Below are 27,026 nucleotides of genomic sequence, written 5' to 3'. Positions count from 1 at the left end.
AATTGGGGCTGGCTTACAGGTTCAGAGGTTCAGTCCACTATCAAAGCAGGAACATGGCAGCATCCAGGCAGGCATGGTGCAGGAGGAGCTGAGAGTTCTACATCTTCATCTGAAGGCTGCTAGCGGAACACTGACTTCCAGGCAGCTAAGATGAAGGTCTTAAGGCCCAAACCCACAGTGACACACCTCCTCCAACAAGGTTACACCTAAAAAGTGCCACTCCCTGGGCAAACCACCACACAGCTTATCTTTCCAAGAAGCCCCATGAATTGGGATCCTTTTCTGAAGAGCCGGCGCTATCTATTCTGGACCCTTCTTAGATGGGGAGAGACTGGAGTGGGTAGGTGTTTAAGATGTCCCACTATTGTTTGGCTGAAACTAAGGTGCTCAGAAAACTCCAGACCCTGAGGGAGGCTGGAGTGTGGTAAAGGTCTGTGCTGGCTGCAGAGACAACTTGAGATACAAGGTGCTTGGGTCAGAGACGTGAACAGTCCAATTCCCTGTATCTTCTGATGGTGGATGAACTTTAATGGTAGAGCCACGGGATACCCTCCAAGGAGGGGAGGGAAAGAGTGAGAGACACAGTAAGCTGTCGGGAGCCCTATTCTCCTTGGGTCACCAACCCCAGTGGCAATCACGTAAGGCAGACCAGTCTTGACACAACCATCACTAGCTCCCTGAGCCCTGGTCCTGACATATTTGAATATTAGAAATGCCTTGAATCTGCCAGGTGGCTAGATGCTCAGATGCCCTACAGCCCATCACTCCTCAGAGCTCCATGTGGTCCTAAACTCAGGGTTCCGGGAGACTTGTTGGCTATAAGGGCTTGAGGACCTGATGAGGGTGGATGGGGTGAACAGAAGCAGGTCTCTGAGATGTTTATTCATTGGCATGCTCTGCAGCTGCCAGGAATGAAGAGTAGCAGGTAACTCAAGCCTTTGGACAGCCCACGGTTGGCAGAGGCCCTGTTTGAACCAGATAGGCTACTGCCAACAGGCATTTATCACATCAGGGTCCCGGTAGAGGCTTCATGTCCCCACAGCAGCAGTGGAAGCACCTCCTTCCTGAGTGCTTTACCACCTCTCCTGACTTCTTAACACTGCCCTGGGGGTGGGGGGCAGGGCTGCAGCTCCATATGGCAGCTGGGACCAGAAATATTTATGACACTGGCGATGCCATCAAGGGACACAGCTCTGACTTGGTCGAAGAACTGTGAGGCTATGGAAACACATAGGTGGCACAGTTGAGAATGCAGTGACAGGTGTCCCCAGGGGACATGGCTATGTAGCACCATGGAAACCAGCAGAAATGTTGCCCTGACCCCAGTAACCGGTCAAGGCGCTTAGGCTCCACAGAGACTCATTTTCCTAGCTTGGTGGACTTCAGAGCAGACACCCGGAGACCCACAGGCCCGGACAGGTTCTTTCCAAGAGGAACCACAATCTGCTATAGAAGACACTGAACTTGGTCACATGAGGACGAGACTGCTTACACTTCACCTTGCCCTCATGCTCTAGGCCGCAACGGGAAGACTGAACTTAGAAGAGTAGGCTGAAACACCCGGAGTGGAATGGACAGTCTGAATGGAGAAGGGTCGTGGAGGTTGTGGAAAGATGTGGGATGTTCACAAACTAAAGTAGGGTCTCCGTGATCATTTCCTCTGGGACCTGAGAGCCTCACTTTACCTCTATGAGCCTCAGTTCCTTTTGTTTTCCTGTTAAAAGGTTCCTCTGCTGTAGACAGAGCCCTCTAGTGGTGGCCGGGCCATTGTAGCTTAGAAACCGTGCCACAGTTGAGACTACTGTGCCAGGAAGATTTCCTTACCCACTGAGGGACTTTGCTCCACTAAACAACAGGGACCAGTCTGGCGCTCCTCCCACTTGTGGTAGAGCTAGGCTTTGATGATTAGGACTAACTAAAGGTCAGAAGTGAGGGCAAGGATATGCAAGAGAGGATTCAAGCTGGGAAGGACCTTCCGGAAGTCTGTGGAAAGTCCTTTTGGAGTTTTGCAGGGGTGGGATAACTTCAGAGGACAGGGTTTGACTGGAGGAACTTACCGGCAGTGTTCTGGATGCTTTGGTGTAAGATGTGGACACCTCAGAGGTTTGAAGTGGTCAGTGTTCCCCTTTCAAACCCCCATGCTAACTAACTAGGGGCACGAGCATTAGAGAATGCTCTAATCACTAATATCAGTTTAGAGTAGTCATTCCTGGAAACTGTCCTGTCACAGCCAACTCCTTTGTGCCTCTCATGCCTGACAAACTCCAGGCCTTTGTAGGGAAATGGGGGCTTTGGCTGTAGACAGTGTTCCACAAAGTGTCTGAAAGTCCAGAAGATAGGTCTTGGGCAGGATAAGGACGAACTTCCGCTCTGCACCAGAATAGTAATGGGGTAAGGTGGGGCCTTCCAGAGTTCCATGGGCATCCAAGACCTTTCCTAGGGACTCCATAGAACAGTGGGTGGGTCCTAGTGCTAGGCTGCAGAGGTCAAGAAGGCCATGGAGTTTCAGGAGGTTCCTACAGAATGAGTAACAGAGAGCCACAAACGGGGACCCAGGGTTTGGTGAGCTGCCCCAGAGAAGGAAAAAGAGATCAGGGGAGTTTTTCCCTTCCTGAAGAACTCATTCCCATTCTGCCTGCTCCCCTCACCTTCCTCTAAGGACAATCAAGGAGCAAAGAGAGAAGTGGGGACAGAAGAGCTTGGGGCGCCCATATGGGATCGGTTTCTGGAGGTCGCATTTGTCACAAAGTAGCTTTTATAGGTCCTGGAGAGGGCATGGCAAAGCGCAGGGCCACTGGATGCTTGTGGCTGCTAGGAGCCTCGATGGCTCGTGCTCCTCTGTTCCTCCTCTCGCTCTTCCTCAGTTGGCCCCAGGGAGGGTTCCCGGGCTGCGTCCCTGCTGCCTTCCGGGAGCCCAGAACAAACAGAGGCCTCAGACTCCTCTGTGGAGACACCGCCCGAGTCAGACAGCCGCGATTTGCGGGAGGTGCAAATAGGAGCTGTTCTGGAAGACATCGACTTGCGTGCCGCAGGCCGGTCTGCGATAGTGACACGTGTTGAGGTAAGCGAAGAGGATGAGATTTCGTAGGTGGACCGGGCATGGTTAGAGTTAGCATAAGGCAAGCGGATAGGTGGGCGTGAGCTCCCCAAGCGCGGCCACAAGTCTGTAGTCTCGCCATTGTAAAGGAGCACAAAGCGACGCTGTGACTGCAGAGGCAGCATCTTCTGACTGTGCAAACTCTTTTGGCAGGTCTCAAGCGCCAGGTCTGTGGGAAGGCAGGGGACGACAAGGTGAATGGTGAGAGGGCAATTTGGAGGTAGCAACCTCTCCGCACGTCTGGAAACAAGGGAGGAGGAGAGGGGTTCATGAGGGATTGGATGTAGGTGGGTGAAGTGACAGAAGTATGAGCAGAGGGTTTGGCTGCCATGCAGATTATGAAGTGCTGGAAAGCCAGACTTGAGTCTGAACTTGGAGGCAAATAGGATGGGGTACCCAGAACTGGGGAAAAGTATATGGGAAATTGTGGTGTGGGACTGCCCTGAGCTCACCCAAGGTCTCCATAACCACTCCAGGAATCACCTCCTTCAGGACTTCACAATTGGTATGTAGGGCAGGGTTGGAGTTCATCTCCAGCAGCCACACCTGTGGCAGACAGTGGTCAGCCTCATTCTCTACCCACCTACTGTCCAGTTGGCCGTTAAGAAGGTGGGGACTCTGGTCCCGATTAAGCCATGGGATTCTGGGCAGATTGTATCTTTCCATGGTTTTGTTCCCCTCGTTTGCTCAAGGAATTAAGACTGATCTTGAGAGCTGCTCAGTTCCAGTAGGAGACCAGCTTCACACATACATCCAAATCTAGGGCTGAGTCCACCCACTGGGTACCCTTATGTGCTCAACGCACAGAAGGGCCCTACCTCCGTACACCTGCCTACCAGACCTCCTCTTCCCAAGACAGCACCTTGAAGTTTTCATCAATCAGGAAATCACAGCCAATGAGGTCAAAGTAACCCAGCTTGCACTCCAGCTTGGACTTGACAGCCAGGAAGCAGTGGGACATGATCTGCTGCATCCGCTTCTGTGGGTGAAGTAGGGAGGTTTCCTGCTGTCACCTGTTGGCCCAGATGAAATCTCCTAGGCCTGAACAGTCAGTCACACCTTTTTCTTGCACCCTCACCCTCACCTGCACAGCTGAAACTGCCCACACTTCAACACAGAGTCACAGACCCACAGTCAGAAACTCATTCAACAAAATCATGGAGCTTCTACTGTGAGGTAAGTACTAGGAGATACAAAAGTGAAGGAAATTAGAACTTGCAGCGGGAGAGACAGACTAGAGCACACACCCTGGTCAGGGATGGAGAACATTATAGCATTTCAAGTTGTCCTAGTTAGACTCATTCCACGAAAAAATACATCTCGCTATCAGAAATAGCAGAGCACGTCTACCTTACAAATTATTTGTTTTCTTAAATTTTGGGGTTCTTTGAAAGACTCCTTTCGAAAACACCAAAGGAGAGTTGAGAATGATGTCTCACCAAACAGGAAATATCTTCATTGGAAGAGATGCAGATTACAGAAGCCATTAAAATGATCAGCGGGTAAAGGCACCTGATGCCGTCAGTTTGATCACAAAATAGAAAGAGAAGCGACCCCCACATGTTGTCCTCTGACATCTAAAAATGTGCATGGTGTGTACTCAGGGCACAAGCACCCCCTACTCCATTTTTTTTTAAAAACACGATTAAAAATGTAAAGCGATATAAAGTATAAAGGGGAATAGACTAGAATACCTGGAGTAAAAAATTATGGTGACTACAATTCTTAAAAAAGAAAAGAAAAAGAAAAGAAAGAAAAAAGAAATATCACAGATCTTGGAGCTTAAGAGACGGCTCCGTGGTTGTGTGCTGCGTGCTTGCTTTGCTCTTCCAGAGGACCTGTGTTCAATTCCAAGCACATACATCACGGCATCCGTAACTCCAGTCCTGACATCCTTATCTGCCCTCTGTGGGCACCAGGCATGCATTTAGTATACAGACATACATATACGCAAAACATCCATACATAAAACAATATTTTTTAAAATCACAGAACTGGGCATAGTAGCACATGCCTGTAATCCCAGACCGAGCAAACCAAAGCAGAAGGATTACACGATTCTTTGCTATTTCTGGCTTGCCTGATCACTAGAGGGGTCCATAAATTCAAGTGTTTTGAAAGCGACTCAATTGAAATTGTCTAGTACAGAGAAACTAAAAAGTAATGGAAAAAAATTAAGCTTCAGAAGCCTGGAGATGGGAACTAATCTAGCAAATACTATATCTACTGAGAACCCCAGGAGGAAAGGAAGGGAACTGCCTTGTAGGAAATGGCAGGAAGGTTCCTAAATTTGATCTCTAACTTTAAATTGTGTAATGAAGCCCAAGCAGAATAAATTCTAGGCTTGTTATATCATAAGAAAACTTTCAAAAGAAGAGAGGGCTTGGAAGATAGCCAGTCAGCAAAGTACATGGTATACAGGCATGAGGGCCTGAGTTCAGTCCTGAGAACCCACGTAAGCTCGTGTGATGACTCTTTATCTGTAATCCTTATGCAGGGAAGGCAGAGACAAACATATATCTGAGGTTCGATGCCTTATCTAATCAGAAAACTTCAAACCAATGAGTATGACTCTGTCTTAAAAAAGGATGATTGACACCTGAGGAACATTTGACCTCTGGCCTCCGTCGTTGTACACATATGCCCACGCACATGAGGAACACACGCACATACAAAATCATAAAGAGGAAAGAATGTTAAAATCAGTGAGAAGCAATCCATCACATAAAAAGGATACCCAATAAGATTAATAGTTGATTTCTCATCACAAATTGCGAGGCAACGAAATGTCATTTTCAAAGCGCTGAAAGAAAGAACTACAACCAAGAATTCTATCTCCAGAGGCTGCCAAAATGGAAGCTTAATTGGAAAAGTGCCAGCTGTACAAACACAGATTGAGCTCGGTCCCCTAGAACCAATATAAAAAGTCAGGCATGACAGTTGAATGCTTATAACCCTAGTCTCTGATGGTGGTGGCAGTGGTGGTAAGACAGGCAGATAGATCTCTGAAGCTTATGGTCTAGCCATTTTAGCTTAATTGATGACCTTCAGGTTCAGTAAGAGACCCTGTCTCAAAAAATAAAGACATATGACATCGACTAAAGGCCTCCATATTATATGTGCTACACATAGATACACAGCGTGCGCGTGCACATGTGCACATACACACACACACACATACACACACACACACACACACACACACAGAGTATTTATTTAAAGGGGACTAACAAAATGACTTAGTGGGTAAAGACACTTGCCACACAAGCCTTATGATGTCTTAAGACTCAGTCTAGTAGCCTTGACTAGCCTAGAACTTGCTATGTAGACCAGGCTAGCCTCAAACTCATAAGACATCTGCTCGCCTCTGCCTCCTAAGTGCTAAGATTAAAGACATATGCCACCACACTCAGTGTTAAATACATTTTTTACATCCTTTTGGGGGAGGTATGGAGGGTTACAGCACACAAGTAGAGGTCAAAGGACAACTTTTAGAACTTCCACCATATGGGTCCTGGAATGAAACTCAGGTTGTTGGGTTTGACATCAAGCACCCCTGAGTACTACCTAAGCTACCTTACCAACCCTTACTTTAAATATTATTGTGTTTACATAATGCGTATGAGCGCAGGCATACATATGTCATGGTTAGAATGTTGAGGTCAGAAAGCAACACCTGAGTACAACTCTATGAAGGTGTTCTATATTCTATACATATCCACTTTCTCTGAAAACAAAACACTAGACTCCACAGACCTTTATGGGCCTTCTATTGAACAGTGAGTTACATGATCTTTTCAAATGCATAAGAAGGTTGTGTGTGTGTGCATGTGGGCCTGCCCGTGTGGTGTGGTGTGGTGTGGTGTGGTGTGGTGTGGTACATGCATGTGAGTATGCAGAAGGGCACAGTTGTGCATATTCCTCCAGAGAGCACATCGAGACCTAGGGTGTCTCCTTTTATCACTCTTATTGCCTCGAGACAGTTTCTCAGTGAACTATAATCTCTCTTTCAGCTAGGCGGTTAGACAGCAAGATCTTAGGGTCTACCTGTCACCACTCTTCAGTGCTGGGGTTACAGGTATGCAAAGCACACATCTTACTTTTTATATGGATGTTGGATACATCCTTAACTACAGAGCCATCTTCTCAGCCTCATGAGAACATTTTTAAGATACAGCACATATTGGGATTAAAAGTTTTCATCAATTTGTTTTTCTGTGTAGTGGGTTCTTGTGCATGCTAGGTGAATGTTCTACCCCAGAGCATAATCTTAGCACACTTAGATTTGTTTGAACCAGAATCTCAAAGAGACCAGAAAATCTTTGAACTCTCTGTGTAGATGGTGACTTTGAGTTACTGATACTCCTGTTTCTACCTCACAAATGGCAGGGTTACCGGTTTTGTTACTCTACCTGACTCCTGGCTTTCTCTTTCTCAACTTCCCTTTTTTCCTCCTCCTTCTGCTGCTGCTCCTCCTCCCCCTCCTCCCCTCCCCTTTTCCTCCTCCTCTTTTTCTAACTCTTCCTCTTTTTCTTCTCTCTCCTCTCCTCTTCTCCCCCATGACCTGGTAGATCTCATCATGTAACTATTATTGGCCCGGAATGCTACAGACAAGACTGGTTTCAAACTCTGAGATCTGCTGGCCTCCGCCTCCCAAATGTTCTGATTAAAGGTATGCAACAGCACGCCCAGCATAGTAAAACAAATTTAAGGAAATACTGTAAGTGTATGTAGACTAAACGTGTTGTATAATCAAGGAGAACTGGAAAAATCCCTAGGAAAAGTTAACAAGTAAATAGAAAAAATCTAACAGCAAACAAGAATAGAAAATCTTAGTAGACAGCAATCAAATGAGGTTGAGAGGGGCGGAAAGACACAGTGACAAACCTTCCCACAAAGGGAAGTTCAGGCTGTTTTCACAGAGTATGTCAAGTATTGTTTTTGTTTTTCTCACTGTAACAAACACCTGAGAGAACTGCTTTCAAAGAGGAAAGATTTTTGTTTTATAGTTTCTGAGGTTCCCATCTACAATCTCTCACATTTGAGCAGGGCTGATTATCACAGGAGATAAGGCGGTACACCCTGCTCAGACTCCAAACCCCTTAGACTGTGACGCCAGAATAAACCTTTTCTACAAATAGACTGATTATTTCAGATATTTTATATATAAAAGGGGTATGATACATTTTTATATCAAAATCAGATAAAACACTAAAGAAAAGCCATAGGTCAGGATTACTTATGTGCATCAACACAAAAACACTTAAATACAATAAAATCAAACTTTGAAGTACAGTTGAATTATTATAGACTACCACCACCTGGAATTTATCCCAGAAATGTAAGAGTAGTGAAAACTGATCAATGCAATACTCATGAATAGAATGAAGGAAAAATAGCACATGACCGTCTTAATCAGTATAGGAACAGCATTTTACATTACTCAGCATCCTACCCTTAAAAATGCTTAGCAAACTAGGGAGAGAAGGGAATTTGTGAGCCTTCCCCTCACATCAGGAGAAATACAAGAATGTCTACTTTTGCCCCTTCAACTTGATATAGAAAATTACACCTGGAAAAATTAGGCATGGCTTCAGTTCAACCACACATGCTCCAGGGACTCATAAAAAGCCACATGCCTAGCCCAGCCCATAGGCAATATGCACACAAAACACAACTTAAAGTTAGACTGACCGTGAAGGTGGTGAAGACCCAATCTCTGGGGAGGCCCTTGGACTTCCTAAATTTTTCATTGATGTATCGGTTGAGGTGCTCCATGCTCCACACGGTGCTGTCTTTCAGCAGCATGTACAGGGGACTCTTCTTCTGCATGAACTACAGCACAAGCAGAGCACAAGTCACCCTCTGTAGGTATCCCTCAGAAAGCAACACCTGAGTACAACTCTATGAAGGTGTTCTATGTTCTATACATATCCACTTTCTCTGAAAACAAAACACTAGACTCCACAGACCTTCTCCTTCTCTGATCCTCTCCAGAACGCCATTCCCATGTCCCATGAGAACTGCCTATGAGACCCTTGTGCATACACCTTTATGCCTTGAAACTTCCCAGTCAGCAAATCCCCACAAACCCTGAACGAGGAATCCTTGTTCTAGGTTCTCCCATTAATTAGGCCTTTGATCAGCACAATAATGGCAGCTGACTTGGGGATTTAGGCTCTAAGGTACTTCTGCATCTGTTGGGGCAAAAGGAAGTAGCTGCTGGGCTACTTCCACACGTAGGCAGGGAGTCTATAACTAGATCCTTCCTTCCTCTGTGTTCCCAAACAATGTAAGTCTTTCTCTGAGGTCATCCACACCTATAGGAAAAGGACTTCTCCTACAAGGGGTTCTTACCTGATTGGTCAAATGACCACTGAGGTCACTGGAATGAGGGTTATACAGGCTGAGGGTGAGGCGGGCATAGCCATGGCCAAAAAAGACCATGTAGGGCATGGCGCAGGCAATGAGCATGTAGGAGCGCACATCAAACTTCTTCCCATCTAGCAGCAGCGGGTTCTGGACATATCTAGGGGGTACCACAGGGGCACCTGGGGCTGAGTTGTTTGGCCGGTTGGCCTAGATCTGTCATCCCCACAAGGACCATTTCCTCATTGCCTCCCACCTGTCCCAGTCATGACCACTGGCCGAACATGGTTAGAGGACTTTGAACTGTTCAAAGGAATTAAGAAGAGGACATCATGACCAAATCTTTACCCACTCAAAGTGTCTGGTGCAGCTCTTACTAGGAAGCTTATGGGAGTAGATTGGGCCCCTGTGGAAGGGAGGAGGAAGGCTGACATTGGACCTGTGAATAGTGAATGGCTTTGGTGAAGGGAGAGGGTGACATAGGAAACCACGTCTTCAAGACTAAAGGTAGGGAGAGCATGCTTGGAAGGGCTCTATGGAAGGGGAAAAGGGTAGCAGACAGCAGTTGTGGCCAGAGAAAGGGTCCATGTTGGTAGAGGATAAGGCTCTATTGGGACCTTTCTAAGTGTGAGCTAAGTTTTCCCTCCCAGTCCCATGTGAAACTAAGGATCTGGACCCCACTGTAGGCGGATGAGTCATTGGTCAGCTCTGTGTTGCAGATAGGCTGTGGCTGGCTGGCTGGCTGGACTGAAGAATAGGAAAGACAGTTGCAGGGAAGAGGACAAAGGGGCCAAACCCTCCTTGGCTAACCCTCCCCTGGAGCCTCTGTTTAGAGGGCAGTCTTGCCTGCTACCCCAGATAATGTGACACCCCACCCCACCCCCACCCCTGCACAGGTCTGGATGTCGGCTGCTCCAGGCAGGTTGGTTGGGTGTTGGTTAGGAGGTACTGCAGCCTGCTATGGCCAAGGGTTGCTCTGCAGCACTACTGACAACTATCAGCAGTATTCACAGGCAACAGCCAGTCTGGGTTATCCCTGCTGAGACCCAAGTCCTTCCTGGCATCCATGCCCACACCTCTGCACCACTCGCGCCTGGGGTGCACGGAAGGGCATCTTGCGGTAGATGGGGTCATCCTCAATGCTCTGGGTCTTGGCCTGCAGGGCAGCAGCCTCCTCTTGGCTCCTGATCAGAAAGATGCCCTTTCCCTGGTTGGAGGCTGTAGGCTTGCAGATCCACATCTGGGTTTCTGCAGGGAGTAACCCCGGAGCCTGTGGCCCTGAGTACTCCTTGCCCCTCCCATCCCTCACCCTGCCCTGGCCCTGACCTTCCCTTTCATTACCCTTTCCCCTCAGCCCTGAACCACACCAAACAGCCAAGCTGGATCCAACCCTGATCCTACCCTGAGTTCACTGTCTGATTACCCTGATTACCCAGGTCAGAAGACTATACCGTCTCACCTTGATCATACCCATGATCCTTCCACAGCCCTGTCCCTGCCACACTCCTACCTCTAACTAAGGCCACAACCCTCTTTCTCCCACTCCTCAACACCAGATACCACTAGGATCCCAAGCCCTGGCTTCATTTTTCCTCTCAAGAACTGTTCTTTTCCCTGGTCTGGCCCTGCCCCACCCTGCTAGGGTCCAGACCTAATCTTGTCTGCCCTTCTAGTGTGCCTGGCCCTACCCAGGGGACTCTCACCATCAAACATAGTGAAGAAAGCCTGTCTCTCATCCCTGATGTCCAGCCGATAGGTCTCTGGGAAAAACTCATCCATTTTCAGGACCCTTGGAAGAGCAAGGAGGTAAAACATGAAAAGGATTGTCCTCTAGTCTCAGATATGGCTGGTGTTCTGGTAGTTTGACCTGTAGGCTAGCTGGAAGGGGTATTTATTGTTGTGTCTGCCAGCCTTCTCAGCTATTTCTTTTGTAAGGCCTATGCTCACAATATACCCTTGTAGAACACTTTTGTGTGTCTCATACTTGCAGCCTCTCCAGCACTAGCCAACCTTCTAGCTACCAAACCCACCGTGGTTCCTCTGTCCCGTCCCCCTGCTCTCTCTCTCTCCCTCCCAATTGTCCTCTTCTATGTTGGTTGGTTCTCAGAGCCAAGACAGTACCTCCCAGCTGTCTACTTCTGTGGGCCAAGGCACCCTTCTCAAATCTGCATCCCAAAGGGACATAAATCCTGGTCTGAGTACCTACCTCTAGCACGTTTGGAGATGTGGGTGAGATGTACAAAATGAAAGTACAGATGGGGGGTTGGGGATTTGGCTCAGTGGTAGAGCGCTTGCCTAGAAAGCGCAAGGCCCTGGGTTCGGTCCCCAGCTCCAAAAAAAAAGAAAAAAAAAAAAAAAAAAAAAAAAAAAAAAAAAGAAAGTACAGATGGGCATAGAGGTAGGTGGGCAGATGGATGCCTTAGAAAAATGGCTCTGAATGGTTGGGGATTTAGCTCAGTGGTAGAGCCCTTGCCTAGGAAGCGCAAGGCCCTGGGTTCGGTCCCCAGCTCCGAAAAAAAGAACCAAAAAAAAAACAAAAGAAAAGAAAATGGCTCTGAGTTGCTGGTGCAAGTGAGTAGGAAGTGGACACGCAGATATCAAGATGGTGTTGTGAGTGTCCATGATGTAAAAGCTACCTCAAGGGGCAGTTGATTGGATGAGTAGCTAGATGTGGGCAAGTAATCAGTGAACCAACGAGTGGTTCAGCTTGGCTAAATGGTAGAGGAATTTGGATGAAGAAAGAAAGAACAAAATGATGGATAAGTGAGGGTTAGGGGAGCAATGGATGACTCCTGGGGGATGACTAGGGGTGGGACAAATACTGGGGGATATCCATGGGTGGCTGTTGTAGGCGTAGAGTAGATATCTGAGTTGGGAATGGTGGGCACGGGCTGGAGGAGAGGCAGACTGGAAGATCAGCGGGGAGAGAAGTAGAACACGTGAAGAGAGTGCTCAGGTCTAGTAATTGATCCACATCCTGGGTAGGACAGTGAATGCCGAGGAGCTACAGAGGGAGTGGTGAGTTTGTGAAGTGGGGAAAATAGTCCTAAGAGACAGATGGAGGTGGAAGTGGGTGTGCCTCTGGGGCTGGGCAGAGTGGGCTCACTTGGCCTGGGTACTGGGCATTAGCCTGGCTTTGCTCAAAGTGCGTGCATGCTCCCGCAGAGCACTGAGCAACCCGATCTTGGTAGTAAGCAGCTTGTTGTTGGGAAGCTGGAACAGCAGCTGCTGGCCTGGTGAGACAAAAGGGGAAATGTGGATGACACCTTAAGGCTGTGCCACATCCCTTCCCCTCAGGGATGTCCCCTACCTTCCCGGAAGCTGCAGTAGTTGTCCCTGCACTTGATCTCACACCACTTTAGCTTGTAGTCCTCACAGCGACTGTCCTGAGTGCGTTGCCAGCCCTTGCTCTCACAGTAGTTGCTGATTCTGCAGGGTAGAAGGCAGCAGTAACTGGGGGGACTTAGGGTTCCCTGAAGAAGGCATGGCAGAAATGACTGCCTACAGCAACATCTTTTTTTTTAAAAAAAAAAAAGATTTATCTATTTATTATATATGAGTACACTGTAGCTGTTTTCAGACATACCAGGAGAGGGCATCAGATCTCATTACAGATGGTTGTGAGCCACCATGTGGTTGCTGGGATTTGAACTCAAGACCTCTGGAAGAGCAGTCAGTGCTCTTAACCACTGAGCCGTCTCTCCAGCTCCCCTACAGCAACATCTTGGGCCAGATCCAAGATAGGGGTGAGAATCCAGACCAAGCTACCCAAACTCCACTCACATTGACGCTCCATTGGTGCCTCCGATGTAGAAGAAAGGGCCCTGACCAGGATTGGGATGCTTGTCTCCTTCCATCAGGAGCCCATTCAGGGGAGTCACCGGGAGCCTGGCAGCTTCTTCTTCCCCTAGGTTGTCTGTGGGTAGGTGGGATGATCAGAGGCCCTGGGGTTTCTGACTCAGTAGGGTTTTCCTGCCCCTCCCAGCTGCCAGAAGCCCCACCTGCATCTTGTTCCAGCTGACTTAGCTCAGGCCGGAGCCCTTCCTCGACACTGCTCCCCATCCGTTTCTCATGGGTCCAGCCTGGAGACCAGTGGTGTCAGGTGGGGAAAGGGCAGGTACCCATTCAATCTGCCTGAGCCCAGCCAATGCCAGCAGCTGCTGGGAACTAACCCGGCCCCTCTGGACTTTTCTTCAGCCCAACACAGACCTGACCAGGAGGCCTGAGGGTCATTACACCCAAGAAAGGAGACATCATCAGCCTTAAGTCGGGCAGAGCCCACGTGTCGTGTGGAGACTACATTGGGAGTGAAGAGGGTGGCCCCACCTGCACCCTCCTTACCAGTAGGAAAGGCTCCATGCAGGGAGTGGGCTAGAGTGTGAGACAGGAGCCCATACAAACATGATGTGGGGATGTCTCCAGAGGGCAGGGGTCACAATGTCTATGATGACATCATGGGTGACTCAGAGTCTATGGTCAACCAGGAGATGAGAAACTGCACTAAATGGGTTTGAGGTAGTGAGTGCCCACTGTGATGGCACGGACAGGTAAAGCTTGCAGATTCTTGAGCATAGTGTCCCTAGTATGTGGACCCTTGTTAACTTCTCTCAGAGCCTGCTTGGTTGGCTGGCTGGGCATGGTCTAGTATGAGCCTAATCTCTTCCCTCTGAGATGCATTCCCTGGAGGCCCTGACTTGAGAGTATGTGTAACCAGTCCCAGAGCCCCTCTGTATTCACCTGGCACCTTAGTGTGGGATTGATGGGTCCTGGACCGTTTGGGTCTCTTGAAGCTGACATGGGTCCGAGGGGGTTGAACCCGGTAGTGGATGAATCTTGGACGGTTGCGCGTTGCAGGCATAAGGGCACCAGTACGTGGAGCCCTTGAGGCAGATGTAGTCCCTACACCCCTTCGGGGTCTTCGAGCAGCCCGATGTCCCAGCCCTTGGATGGGACAGACAGTCGCACCCACCCTTCTTGGGCAAGGAAGCCTCCCTGTATCCTGGATTGTAGCTTCAGTTTGTGCCTCACTTCCATTTCTGCGATGGCCGTGAGGCCTTCTGGCCGGTGGGTGTAAGGGCATCTTTGCATCCCGCCTCTGCCTAGTGAGTTTTCTTCGGCCAAGACTGTCCTGGCCTCGATGAGTGTGGCCTCTTTGTCTGCTGCAAAGAGGTTGCCCATCAGCCTTGCTGCTGGTAGGGTGTGTATCTGCACACTTGAAGGTCAAAGAGGCTCCAAGCCCCAAAGGTCCTATCAGTTCATGGCTACCTAAGGGCTCATAACAACCTGTCTACCATCAACTCTTCGTCCCTTAGCACCCCTGCTCCAGATACTGTCCTTTTCCTCTATTTATAACATCTTTGAAACATTTTAGGGCATTTTAAATTAATTCCTAGGCAAAAGTTTGTGCCTCACATCAAGGAAATAAACCCAAGTTGTTGGGTGGGGTGAGTGAAGAGACGGCAGCGTGACTGAGAAGGGAAAGACGAGTTGAGGCCTTTGGACAGGAGCAGGTCAGCTCTGAGGAGGAAGGCAGGTCTGTGGCTCGACTGACAGCAAAGAAAGGCCAAATAACAGCAACCATTGGAGAGTCAAGCCATTCAGGCATTACGTATGTCTAGCAATTCTGCCCCCACCAAATCAACAGGAGAAGAAAAAAAAAATCCAAAAAGTTCTGTAGGATGGAGAGAAATCCTGGAACGAGAAACTCAGACCTCTGAGGCGGACAGGCTGCAAAAATGGAAGAATCCAGGAGTGCCTGGAGGCTGATAGGAGCTTTAGAACTGGGCAGGAGTGTAGGTGTAGGTGTGTGTGTGTGTGTGTGTGTGTGTGTGTGTGTGTGTGTGTGTGTGTGTGTGTGAGAGAGAGAGAGAGAGAGAGAGAGAGAGAGAGATTTCTGCTGATCACTCTCTTAGCTTCCCATTCTTGTTATTTTAACACTGAATTCAGCTATGAATAACTATTTCTTGTCATTCATATTTACTAAAACTAGGCTAGGTGTGGTGACACAAGCCTGTAATCCCAGCACTTGGGAGGCAGAAAACAGGAGATTGACGAAAGTTTGAAGCTAGCCTAGGCTACGTAGAGAGGCCCTGTGAAACAAAGATCATAGCAAGGGCTCATGATGTAGGTCAGTTGATACAGCACTGCACAGCATATATGAAACCCAAGATCTGACTCCCTGAACCCCATGAAACAGGAATGTGCTGCACAGTTACAAACCCCGTACTTGAGGAGGATCAGAAAGTCAAGGTCATCTTTCACCACCTAAGTTGACAACCAGCTTGAGCTTCATGAAACCCTCCCTCAAAAATTATCTAGAAAGCATGTTTCAGGGTCTCTCTGAGGACAAGACCCAGGATCCAGAAAGGAAGTTTTACAGTAAAATAAACATTTTTACCTGTTCAGATATAAAGAATGGCAGGAAATCACACCCCGGTACAAGCAGGAGATGCGTTTAAACCTGAAGAAGATGGCCGAGAAAATGACCACGTCAGTGGTCTGCTCAAGTTTTCTCCAGACACACACACGTTTGACAACACAGGGCTCTGAGAAGGTGCTGACATTTTTTTTTTTTTTTTTTGAAGGGCTGGTGCCTCCCAAGCAGCGCTCACTGTCTGGGGATGCGTTCTCTGTGGATCTCAGGTGGCCCTTCTGGGGGGTCAGTTCTGGGGGAGACAGACATGGCTCTAGGCAAAAAGCTTCTTCTAAGGAATCCCAAACCTCCCCAAAACTTGAGTTGCCCACGTGGACCAGTCCCACCCCTCCCCCAGACACGCCTTTCTTGGCCAAAACACTGGGGTTTGGAGAGTGGCCTTAGCAGAAGGCTTAGCTCAGTCAAGCTGCCCAGTCCTCTCTTCTGTTTATCTACTACCAGAAAGGGTCAAAAAATAAGGCTCAGGAGAGCAAGGACTCAGCCTCAATCCTAGTCAGGACCCTCAGCTGGTAACCAGCAAGTCTCTCTTACCTGCTCTGCAAGGTCTTAGGAATCCTTTGCTGGGATACAACAGTGGTGACCTGACAACCGTCTCCAGGCAACTATTACTAGGGAACTATGATTCAGCAGCTGCCCAAAGGTAAACAAGAGTTTTAGGTGGATGGTGAAAGGGGCCATTGTGTGAGCTGAGGGGCAGCCTTACAGAAGTTGGGCAAAGCAAGTGGTGGAGAATGGGGGTCAAATTGATCTGAGGAGGCTGACGGGATGCTGTGGCTGAGTAAGGGTCTTGTATACACCCCCACCCCATCTGAATCTGGGGCATAGCCCACTTCATCTATCCTTCCGTGAATTCTTCCAAGATGATTTTTGAGTATTCACAGGGACTTCCTTAATCCAGACCTAAAGATCTAGGATCTGGCACCAAGCACGGCTCAAAGTGGGTTTGATGCCAATATGTAGTTTCCTGTTGGGGAAACGTGGGACCTGGTGTGACTCCTGCTTCTGACCTCGAGTTTCCAGCCATATGGACCCCACATCCCTGTCATCTTTCAGGGCCTTGTAAGCATCACAAGACCTTGACAGGGACTACACGGTGCTTCCGAAACTCAGGACCATATCATGAGTCCTGGAGTCCATGACCGTGCCTTTTCAAAAATAGAGATCTGTACAGGTGTGACTGAGTTAGGATCTTAGGTGCAGTCATCTTGCATCAACCAGGTGTACTCTAAACCCAGTGACTGATGACCTCAGAGGGGAGCAGAGATAAGGGTATGTGGCTGTAAGACACAGGACCTGTGAACTAAGAGGACATATGAGGACTCCCACCAAGGGCCTTGGGGGAATATCTTGGAAATTCTGGAAAACAACTGTTGTTTTCAGCTACCTTCTAAATCTCCCCACCTTCAGGTTCTTTTGTGGTTCTGCCCATCTTAAGGGGCTCTTGAATCCCCTTAGAAACTGGGCATGCCCAGTCACTCATGTGGCTCTTCCCTTGAGGTCTCTTCCCTACTCTAAGCTGCCAGTGTGGGAGCTTGTGCTCGGCTGGTCTGGAAGAGCACCATCTCTCAGCTGTGCCCAGAGTCCTACTGGGATAGGGTGCCCCAAGGCTGTCACTCTCTATTTGTGGGACTGCTTACCGTCATTGATCTGCCCTTCCTATGCTGTGCTGGGGTCAGTCCAGTGCTGGTTTAAGAGACCTCTCTGCTCTAGACTAGTAGTACAGTGGGACTGCAGGTGGGATGGGGCATATAGCACTTTTACTAAGCCCGGGACTGAGTTATGTGGGGCTTATAGCCTCCAGGCCTGGACAGGCAGCACACCCCACCCTGGAGAGGCTCTGGACAAGTAGCCAGCAGTCTCTGATCCTGGGTATGCAGGGTATTTTTACTTCACACTCCAGGAACTGGAGATGTAGCTCAGGGGTGGAGAGATTGCTTTTACATTCATAATACCCTGGACTTGGTTGCTGCACAAAACACCCCATTCTCACTCCAATGCTGACACTTGGCTGAGATTGGAGCCCCCATTTTCATGGATTACTTGTCCTTGGTATGTCCTAGAGTACATATTACATACCAGAGTCGGTTTGTGTGGTAACTGGCTAGGTAGAATAAGCCCTATGTCTCTCTTTCATAGGTTCTTTGCACAGATCACTGGAATCCCCGTGTTCTCAGCTTGATCCTTTGCAAAGCTGCTTGTTAATGTTTTGTATGGTCAAAAATGAGGTGATCAAAGTAAAATTTCACAAATCACACAATTTATTGCCTTACAGAGATTTTTTTTTTGGCTTATATTTTATTTACAATGCTTCAAGAGATGACAATAAGGAGACCACCTATTACAGAGTGCACAATGGGCAGACAAGTCCCTCAGCCATGTAGATAGAACTTCCAATGCAGGATTCAGTCACTCATTTAGGGCATAGCAGGTTTCAGTGGGAGGCAAAGTCCAGTCTCCCTATAATGGCTCTTTGGAGGGAATGGCCTGACCAGGACTAAGAAACCTGCCAGAGCATGTTGGATTCCGTCAAGAGAGGAGTGGGTGAGGTAGGCTGCTGGACTCAGGCTGTATTGACCAACTTGAGGTTTGCAGGAGTCTAGGTACTGAAGCAAACGGCCTACACACGGAGTCTAAGAGGTTCATTTCTATTTCTTACCACAGCAAATGACGTAAGGGTGGAGAGTGTCATTCTAGAGTGACAGTTTTAGAAACAGTCTTTTGAAAATTCTCAGGGACACGGGGTGGGTGGTCTTTAAGGTTGGGCTATTCAACATCCAGAGTTAGATTGAAGGATGGCTCTCTGATCCTGAGAGCCAGGGGTGGGCTGCATAGAGAGAGCTCATGAGCAGGCTGACAATACAGAGTAACGCAGCCTTCTGCTTATTCCTGGGTATGAGCCACTATCTGGTCTGGCACCTTAGCAGTACCCCTGTCCCTGAAACCCATATACCTATTTTCCACCCTGGGTTTGGGCACAGTAGTTAGAACCATTTTTATTCCCCTTGGGTCCCATGACCTGAGAATTTCAGAGAGCAGACTGAGGACCAAGGTTTTAGATCTTCCCTGGTCCCATACCAATGTTGATAGTTCAGGGGCTATAGAATATGCAGGGGACAGGTGACTACAGCTTGAGGTCCCTCTGTGTGGAGTCCAGTGGGCTATGGGGGGCAATAGCACTGTGACAGCCCCACCAACTAGTCCTGAAAAGGACAGATACAGGGGCCTCAATCTGCTATGGCTATGACAGAAAATTATCACAGCGTCAGAAGAAGGCAATCAGGTCCAGGGGGAGCTGTAGATTTAAACTGTGGTCTGTTTGGATAGGGGGCTTGGTAGCCCCAGCCCTGGACAGTTATGATAGATGGACTAAGGCCTTGTCTCTACCCATTGTCCATGAGGTGGTGAGGATGTCGTCTCCGGCGGCGATAAGGCCATGGATGGACGGCATTACCAGACAGTATTAGACAGATACATCCAGATCTAACCATGTCTGGTAAGACATCCATCAGCAGGCAGTGCATTGTACAAGGGGCTCCCCATCTGGGCAGTTAATCCTGATTTGATACCTGTAGAAGGAAGGCAGGGGTTGGCTTCCTGCCTGCTCTGGTCCAAGGACCCCTTGGGGTTCGCCCTTCTAGGACCTGGGGCTACTCTAAGGACTTTCTTTCCTACCAGGCCCCAACTCAGCTGCCTGTTCCTCAAGTGTGAAAGTCTGTGGGTGCTCACTCTTATTTGGCAAACGCTTGACAGCCCCTCTTTGGCTTTCTGAATGGCTGTCAGCTTAATGAGTAACATTAAAGCCGGGAACAGACTCTTTCCCCAGGAAGAGCCATCTAGGCTGATGCTGGGTGGGGCTCCCTGGCCCTGTACTCTGGCTTCAAGTAAAGAAAGATAAGAAGTAATCTCGGAGTCTGGTTTGGGGCAAAGTTCCTATTCTGGGACAGCCATTGGGAAGTAATGGAGATTCCTTGTCCTTAATTAGGAAACAGCTGATGACATCACAATCCCGTGTACCAGGCTCAGGTCCCTGAACCCACCCTTGCCCACTGGTCCCGTAGGCACTGACAATAACAGTCCTTATGCTAACTGTTATCCACCACGTCTCCTTACCTAGCCCAGCATCCTCACTAACCCTGGCAGTCTCTCTAGAAATCGAGGAACCCCCAAATCTAGCCAGCAGGGGAGTTGGCAAAGATGGGCATTGCTGCTCTGGGAATGAGTGACAAACTGCCTTTACCCAGTACCCCTGGCATAGGGAAACCATCCCTTTCCCCAACATGAAGTAATAGACAAGGGTTCCCACCTTGGACAAAGTCCAGCCCCCACTGGCTGCTGAGCTGTAGAGCTGAGATAGGTCCTCTGCAAGCCCAGCTCATCCACGGCCTTGGCCTATCTGGAGTCCAGGAGCTAAGACAAGTGTGTATCATCAGCCTGTCTTCGGCGAGTGTTGGGTCACCTTTGAACATCGTTACCAGACAGTGTTAGAGTCAAGCCAAGAAATCCAGCACTGTCCGGTAAGATGCCCACAGAGGCCCAGGTATGCTTTGGTAGGAAGACACAGAGCAGGATATGTGGTTTCCACCCTCAGGGAGGCCCAGTGGAGACCTGATGCCATGAACAGCCAGAGACTGTATATGCATTGGAATAAGCCAGCAGAGAGGTTGACCCTGACTCATACTGTCTGCTTTGTTCAAAGCAAGGGGACTGTGGCACACTGGCTCAGTGCACATGTGGGAGGTGCTGTTGGCCTCTAGGTCAGTACTCACTTGATGCAGGAAGGTAGGGCATCCCAGGCTTGAGTAGCCCGACTAGAGGGGTCAGTTAGTACACAGCTCCTAGATCTGGGTGAGGCAGTTTTTGGCATGAGGCCCTCAGAGCCCAGGCTGAGACTTAGCCCTTTAGAGCCTTTGTCTCAGCTCCACCCAGCCCACACCTGCTAGGTGTGGTGGCAGCACCTGCCTGGGTGTTGTAGGCAGGACCCAGGTTCCTGAGTGTCCTAATCCCCAGGATATTGGGAGGGGGCACCCCCAGGACAATGGGAGGAACCCCTCATCCCAGGATATAGAGAGGCTCTCAGAGGTGCCTGGTTTGGGAGAGCTCTCCCTAAATCCCCCCATCCCCTCCATCCTCAAGGTTAACTTTCTGCCCCATAGCCCTACCTTGGATAGGGTAGGTGAGGTGTGGAACTGGAGCCCCTGGAGGCTGGGATCAGGAGGCGGCTCCATTGCTGCGTGCAGGGCTCCGCCGTCATCATTACCAGGCAGTATTAGAGATCAGACACTATCCAATGCTGCCCAGTAAGATGGCCACGGCTGCCCAAGTTGGATATGGAGGCCGCCTAGCAGGGAGTTGAAGATGACTAGATTCCACGGGCAAGGCCCAGATGCCTAAGTGTCTTAATCTCCAGAGCACTGCAGAAGGTGGGCACCCTCAGGATAACAGCAGGAAGCCCTTCATTCTGGAGGGCAGACCCTACAGCACCTGTCATCTCCAAAGACAGGCAGTGGGGAGCTCAACAGCTTGAAGTAAAATCGAGTTCTCTTTTGGAAATTAGATGGGAAATAATTAGGATGAGGGTCTCATGGGCACTGAGGCCTCCGTTTGCCTCTCTATGAGGCCCAGAAGAAGGGCTTAGCCCCCATGGCCATAGATAAGCTCCCCTGTCCAGCCAAACCTGGCCTGCAGTGGATGAGCTTGGGGCCCAGCTGAGAACTCTGGAGGATCAAACAGTCCTTCCCAGAGGCTGACAGGCAAAGAGCTGGGAGGCAGGCTATGTTGAGTTCCATGCAACCAGGATTGGGTCGTGATAGGCCCTCCATCTATGTATATTCACTACGGAATAGCCTAGACATCAGGCCCAGTGCCATTAGGGTCCACAGTGTATTTAAGGTTGATGAGACTCACCCAACGGGCCTCTGTCTCCAGGATACTGCTCAAGTCTACTTTCCTGCCCATCCTCCCCTTTTGCCTTTTTGGGGACCCAAGAAGGATACTGGGATGAAGGACCAGGTAGTGGGATTTATCGTCTGACGGTTTGGGAACTGACACTTCAAGCATATGGGAACAGCAGCCCCCAACAGAAGTACAATAATCACATACGCAAAGACCTGCAGTGCCAAGCCACATCTGCATACGGGTGTTTGGAACAAGAGTACTCTTTGATCCTGGTGTTGCTAAGGACAAAGCCTATAGTTCCCACACAGAGATAGGAAACTGAACACCTGCCCCAGGGATACATGGGACTGAAAGAGACTCGGTCTGTGCTTCTGCTCATCCCATCTCTGTCTTCACACAAGTATTTCTTCTCGTGTTTTTCTGGTATCTACCGCAGAGGCAACACAGGTGGCTCAAGCCCTGGCTTCATTTCCTTGGATCACAACAAAGGTCTCACTGCCTCCAGGCAGCTGCTGGTTTTCCAGCCTCTCTCCTCAAAGCCAACATTTCTCAGAGGACCTGACCTGAGCACAGGCCTAGATGGGGATGACACTCTATAGGAGCCTAGGGTTTTAGACATTGTCTTGACTTTGTCTATCCCTCACAAGCATATCCCTATGCTCTCAAAAACCTGCCAGATACACTCCCCTTTCTGTGAGCTTTTTTAGCTCTATCCTACCAGACCCATAAAAATCAGTGCTTCAAAAAGGACTTTTTGTTTTTTTTTTCTTTTTGAGCTTTGGCAAACTAAGGCTTCTATTTGAGAACTAAGTGGCATTTTAGTTATCCTTGTGGTTTCAGAGCCACAAACAGAACTGGATGAGGGTTAGCACCAAGGATGTTGCCTTTCCCCCTTCTGGTTGTGTCGAAGATACAGAGAAGACAGAGCCTGGTGTCCCTGTGTCCTTGACTACTCAGAGAGAGCACTTCTTAGAGCACATGGAAGGCTAGGGGACCCCGCCAAATACAAAGCTGGCCAGGCCATAAGTCAAAAGATCAGACCATCCTCTGTACGCTGAACCCTGTTCTTACCTAGTAGGCTGAGAGATACAGGGGCAGGTAGGTGCCCAGACATGAATTGGGAATGGTTGTCTTGGTATCAAATCACTGCTGAGTATGGGGGAGACCCTGCTTTATCCACACAAGGGTAAGGGAGAGTCAAGAACATGACAGAATTGCAGCCATAGGTCAAGAAATGAAAAGAAAAAACAGATTCTATTTGGAGCCTGTGTGGTTGGCGCCCATCTGGTCAGCCGTACCTCGAAAGTGAGGTTCAGGTCGTGGTCCCCCACAGCTAGTTAATTATGAGCATCTACTAGGCTTAGTTTAGGAAAACCGAGGAATGGATCCAGAAGCCTAGGGCCCCCAAGGCTCTTCTGCAGCAAGCACCCTCCCCCTTTCCAGAGTGCCTTGATCCTCCTCACCTGCAAATACAGAGAAGGTTGGGGATTTGTGGCAGAGGAATGCAATCCCAGTGTGAAAAAGTGAGTCGCTGGTTAACTTGCCCAACGGGCCTTAATCAATGGTGAAGCCAGAGAACAAAGCTCTGAAATTCAACCTCTCCTACAGCAGATCAGCCAAACTTAGATGCCAGCGGCTGTGGGGGGCGGGGGCAGGAAAGACTTGTCTTGTCTCCACTCAGGCTACTTCTTAGCGTCTGTTGGAACTACGTGTCTTCAAGGCAAAGCCGCCATTTCATCCACACAGCGGTCAGCATTGTCCCTCAGCCCTTCGGTTGTATAGCAAACCCTCCAAGTTCACTGCCTCTCTGAGTACCAGCCTCCGGAGACTGGGGAACTCCCTTAGGCCATTTTACCTGATCCTAAACACTATGAACGTCCTGACAAATCGATTTTGCAAATAAAATATTTGCAAATTACCGAGATGTCTGGAAATTAACAATGGACTATAGCCATATTTTACGACTCATTTGCATTTCCATAAATGCAAAACATTTTGCTTAACTCAACAACCGGCCAATTGGTACAACATTTTTATCTAGGTTACCAGAAACACAAAACAAACCTGAACTACTTTTCCGGATGCTCAGCCTAAAAAAGGCCTGAAAAGTCACCACACATTAATCAAAACACTGCACTCTTACGTCCTATGGATTTTGTTCAAGAACAATCAAACAACATACTCTAGGTTATGCCCAAAGAAACTAACCCTACTTCCCTTCAATGCTATCAGCTCCTAAGTTTAAACTCAAGAGTTAGCCATCTGGGTACAAACACAAGGCTGAGCATGCCTGGACGACATAGCACAGGCTACATGTTCCTCAAACCAGACATTTACATAGCTGGCTGTTCATAGCTGCTGTGCTATTTGGCAATGTAAAGGGGGAAAAAAAATCTTTTAAATGGACTTTGGCCCTGATCTGGAGTAATGGTTTGAGGAACCTGCTCTGTCTTCTCCAGTATGATCCCGGCTTTGTTAACACCTCAGAAAAGAACAGTGAGAAAAAGCCAGAGTGCCAGACTGACCAATTCTGATTTCACACTGTCACCAACCTAAAGGTCTCAGGCAACCTCTGACCGCAGGTCACTCTGGGTCACAGCTGCTGGCAAAAGCAAGCCCTTCCCAGCACAGAAACCCACCAACGGAGATGAGGTCTTCATGCCCGCCAGCCGCACCCTTCCCCGCACCCACCTCTGAGGCAGCAGCCTACCTCGGTGGAAAAAGTGTCTCAGGAACAGCAGTGGCTGCTTTAAGAAAGAACTTTCCAGAAGGCTGTATTTCCGGGAATGGCAGGAGTCTGTTTTCTCCTCTCCAGGTGTTTGAACCCACCCGGTCTAAAGATGCAGCCTGTGGACCCCTGGAGGCTCCCAAGCCTAGCCCAAGATGGCTTCACATCTGAATCCCAGCTGTAGCACAGTTGAAGAAGCCGCTTTCTTCTTGGAAAGGAAGACCTGCTCTGCTCTGCTTCACCACAGCTCACTAGACAGAGGCTGATCTGCAATCGCAACTTTGTCACCACCATTCGTCCTACTCCATGTCAAACACGCAGGGGCCCTCCAGTCTCTCCTTACAGAGTGGTATTCTCAGGCCTGTCTGGCCTCCCTCCTGCCTGCCCCTACCTGCCCCAACAGGTTCCTGACAGGATCCTCCAGTGCTGTGCAGAGCTGCAAGCTGCTCCACCCCCAGTATTGAGGCAGCACTGTGCCTGTGTCTAGAACCCACTAGGTGGGGTGTAAACTAAGGTTTATAAAGGATATGGAGAAACTTGGGCATCCATCACCCCCATATACCTGTCAGCAGTGGTGGATAGGGCTGGACGACCAGCTTTGGCATCAACCCAAACTTTCCCTCAGCCAGGATTCAGCCTCAGGCGCTGTAGCTGGGGAGTCACAGGAAAGAATGACTGTCTCCCCTCCAGGTGAGTCTCAGACACAAAGAAAACTAAGGTGCACAGTGAACTGGCACAGGTCGACAACTCGGGGACAATGAGGAGGAAAGAAACTGCTCTCAGCCAGGAAGGGGAAGGACAGTGTGGCCTGGGCTCGCCTTACATGTAGCTACTCACCCCGCCCAATGCAGGTGTCTGTTGCCTGCCAGCCAATCTCTGCTCCTGGCCCCCAACAGGTGTGTCCCCCGGGGGCTCTGATAGGCTAAGAGGGAGGCAGCTCTGGTGACGCAGGCAAGGGGGCGGTAGGCCCACACATTCCTGCCCCCACCTTGCCCGCCAAGCCCAGGTTGAACAAAAACCAGGGTAGGGAGGCCCCTGTGGGACATGGTGCATGGGCAGCTAATCACCTAGGCCCAGGCCACGGGAGCAGCTGTAGGCAGCAGCTCCTTTCAAGATCCAGGAGCGGTGCAGGCTGTTTTAGAAGGGGAAAGGTGGGGTCATATGTTGTATATATGCATCAGACCGCTCAGGCCCGAGCCCACAGCTGTGGCGCTGCCTCTGACTGGATCTCAGCATCTACTACTGACCAGAGCTTGAAGAAACTGCATTCTCCTAGCCCCTCTCGATGAGCAGGTTGCCTTAGACCTCCACAGACACATACTGGGGTCATAGGTATTACTGGGGCCTTTTTTAAAGTAGGACTGGCCTGGCATAAAGCTTATTACAGCCCTAAGAACCCTAATTTGGATAGACATTGACTATAGAGTTCTTAGTCTAAAGCAAGGCATAATGGTGTTTGCCTTTAACCTCAGCACTCCAGGTGGATCCCTGGGTTCAAGACCAGCCTGATCTACAAAGCAAGTTTCAGGAGCTAGGGCTACACAGAATAAACCCTGTCTAAAAAAGCAAAACAACAACAACAAACGACCCAGTAACAATCAGACTAGTGGTGCAAGGTTTCTTGTTAGGGCTTGGAAGGACATATGGTCTCTGGTTCTGGGGCTGGGAGGGTTTGGCCCTAGAGTAGTCTAGGGATGAAACCACTGAGTCCCTTTCTAAGCGTTCCCCATGACTCCACCAGACATGTTTGTTTCTTAGGCTCCCAGGGGAAGGACCTATAATGAAACGACAAACGACCCCAGCAATTAGCCAAACCAGCAGAAAGATCCCAGGAGGCCCAACTATTTTCCATAACAAACTCAACAGCTCTGCTGGAAACTCCTAATTATGAAAGACCTGTCTCCTGAGCCCTAGCGCTTGGTATTCCTCTATGCCTAGGAGGAGAGGGAGCCTGTAAGACCTGCTGTCTCTGTCCTGTGTACAATCTTGAGGTGCAAACTTCCTTCCAGGGGTAATGTGGCCAGGGAAGATAGTAGCCTAAATCAGTAGTTGCCAGCACCAAAAAAGTTGGCTTTCAGTTGACTAGTCACTCATAGTGAGGGTTCTCAAGTCTACTGTCTGCCCTAGACACTCTAGTTCACGCCCCATTTGAGCTTAGCCTCCCTGAACCAAAGGGTCATGCTGGAGGTAAAGGGTGTCACAACTTGGTCTACATTCCTCTCCCTTCGTAGAAAAGCTGATCATACAACCTAACTGAGTTCTGACTTCCTGAAACCCACATCCTCAGGCTATCTCTTCTCAGTTATCAGGACTCTCAACTCACCCTCATGCTCACTCAGAGTACCTGTGTTTGGGGAACAAGAACAGGGTCAATATACTCCTGGATGCTGGTCACCTCAGTTCTGGGAAGGCTGAAGCATCCCCTCTGACCCCAAATCTAAGGATGTTTGCCAATAGGCACAGGAACAAGAGAGCTGTTTCTAGATAACTTTCTGGCTTAGAGT

General features: G+C 49.2%; 2 protein-coding genes across 2 annotated transcripts in view; one reads left to right on the top strand and one right to left on the bottom strand.

Annotated features, from left to right (window-relative positions):
- The window catches only part of LOC116891772 (ubiquitin-conjugating enzyme E2 R2), a 618,378-nt gene that overhangs the window by 369,375 nt on the left and 221,977 nt on the right, over positions 1-27,026 (top strand). The gene's annotated exons all lie outside the window — the stretch shown is intronic.
- Positions 1,198-25,110, bottom strand: Ttll10 (tubulin tyrosine ligase like 10). Its single transcript, XM_032892813.1, has 14 exons — positions 25,085-25,110; positions 15,864-15,926; positions 14,204-14,625; positions 13,468-13,548; positions 13,250-13,382; positions 12,777-12,895; positions 12,573-12,699; positions 11,170-11,255; positions 10,543-10,714; positions 9,455-9,626; positions 8,792-8,932; positions 3,960-4,076; positions 3,550-3,643; positions 1,198-3,266 (listed from the first exon to the last, which is right to left on the bottom strand). Exons 3-14 carry the CDS (start codon positions 14,544-14,546, stop codon positions 2,812-2,814), a joined length of 2,040 nt encoding a protein of 679 aa, XP_032748704.1. The 5' UTR covers positions 14,547-14,625; positions 15,864-15,926; positions 25,085-25,110; the 3' UTR covers positions 1,198-2,811.

This window comes from Rattus rattus, chromosome 1 (genome assembly GCF_011064425.1).
Source record: "Rattus rattus isolate New Zealand chromosome 1, Rrattus_CSIRO_v1, whole genome shotgun sequence".
Lineage (NCBI taxonomy): Eukaryota > Metazoa > Chordata > Mammalia > Rodentia > Muridae > Rattus > Rattus rattus.
This window is presented reverse-complemented; position numbering and strand designations above follow the sequence as displayed.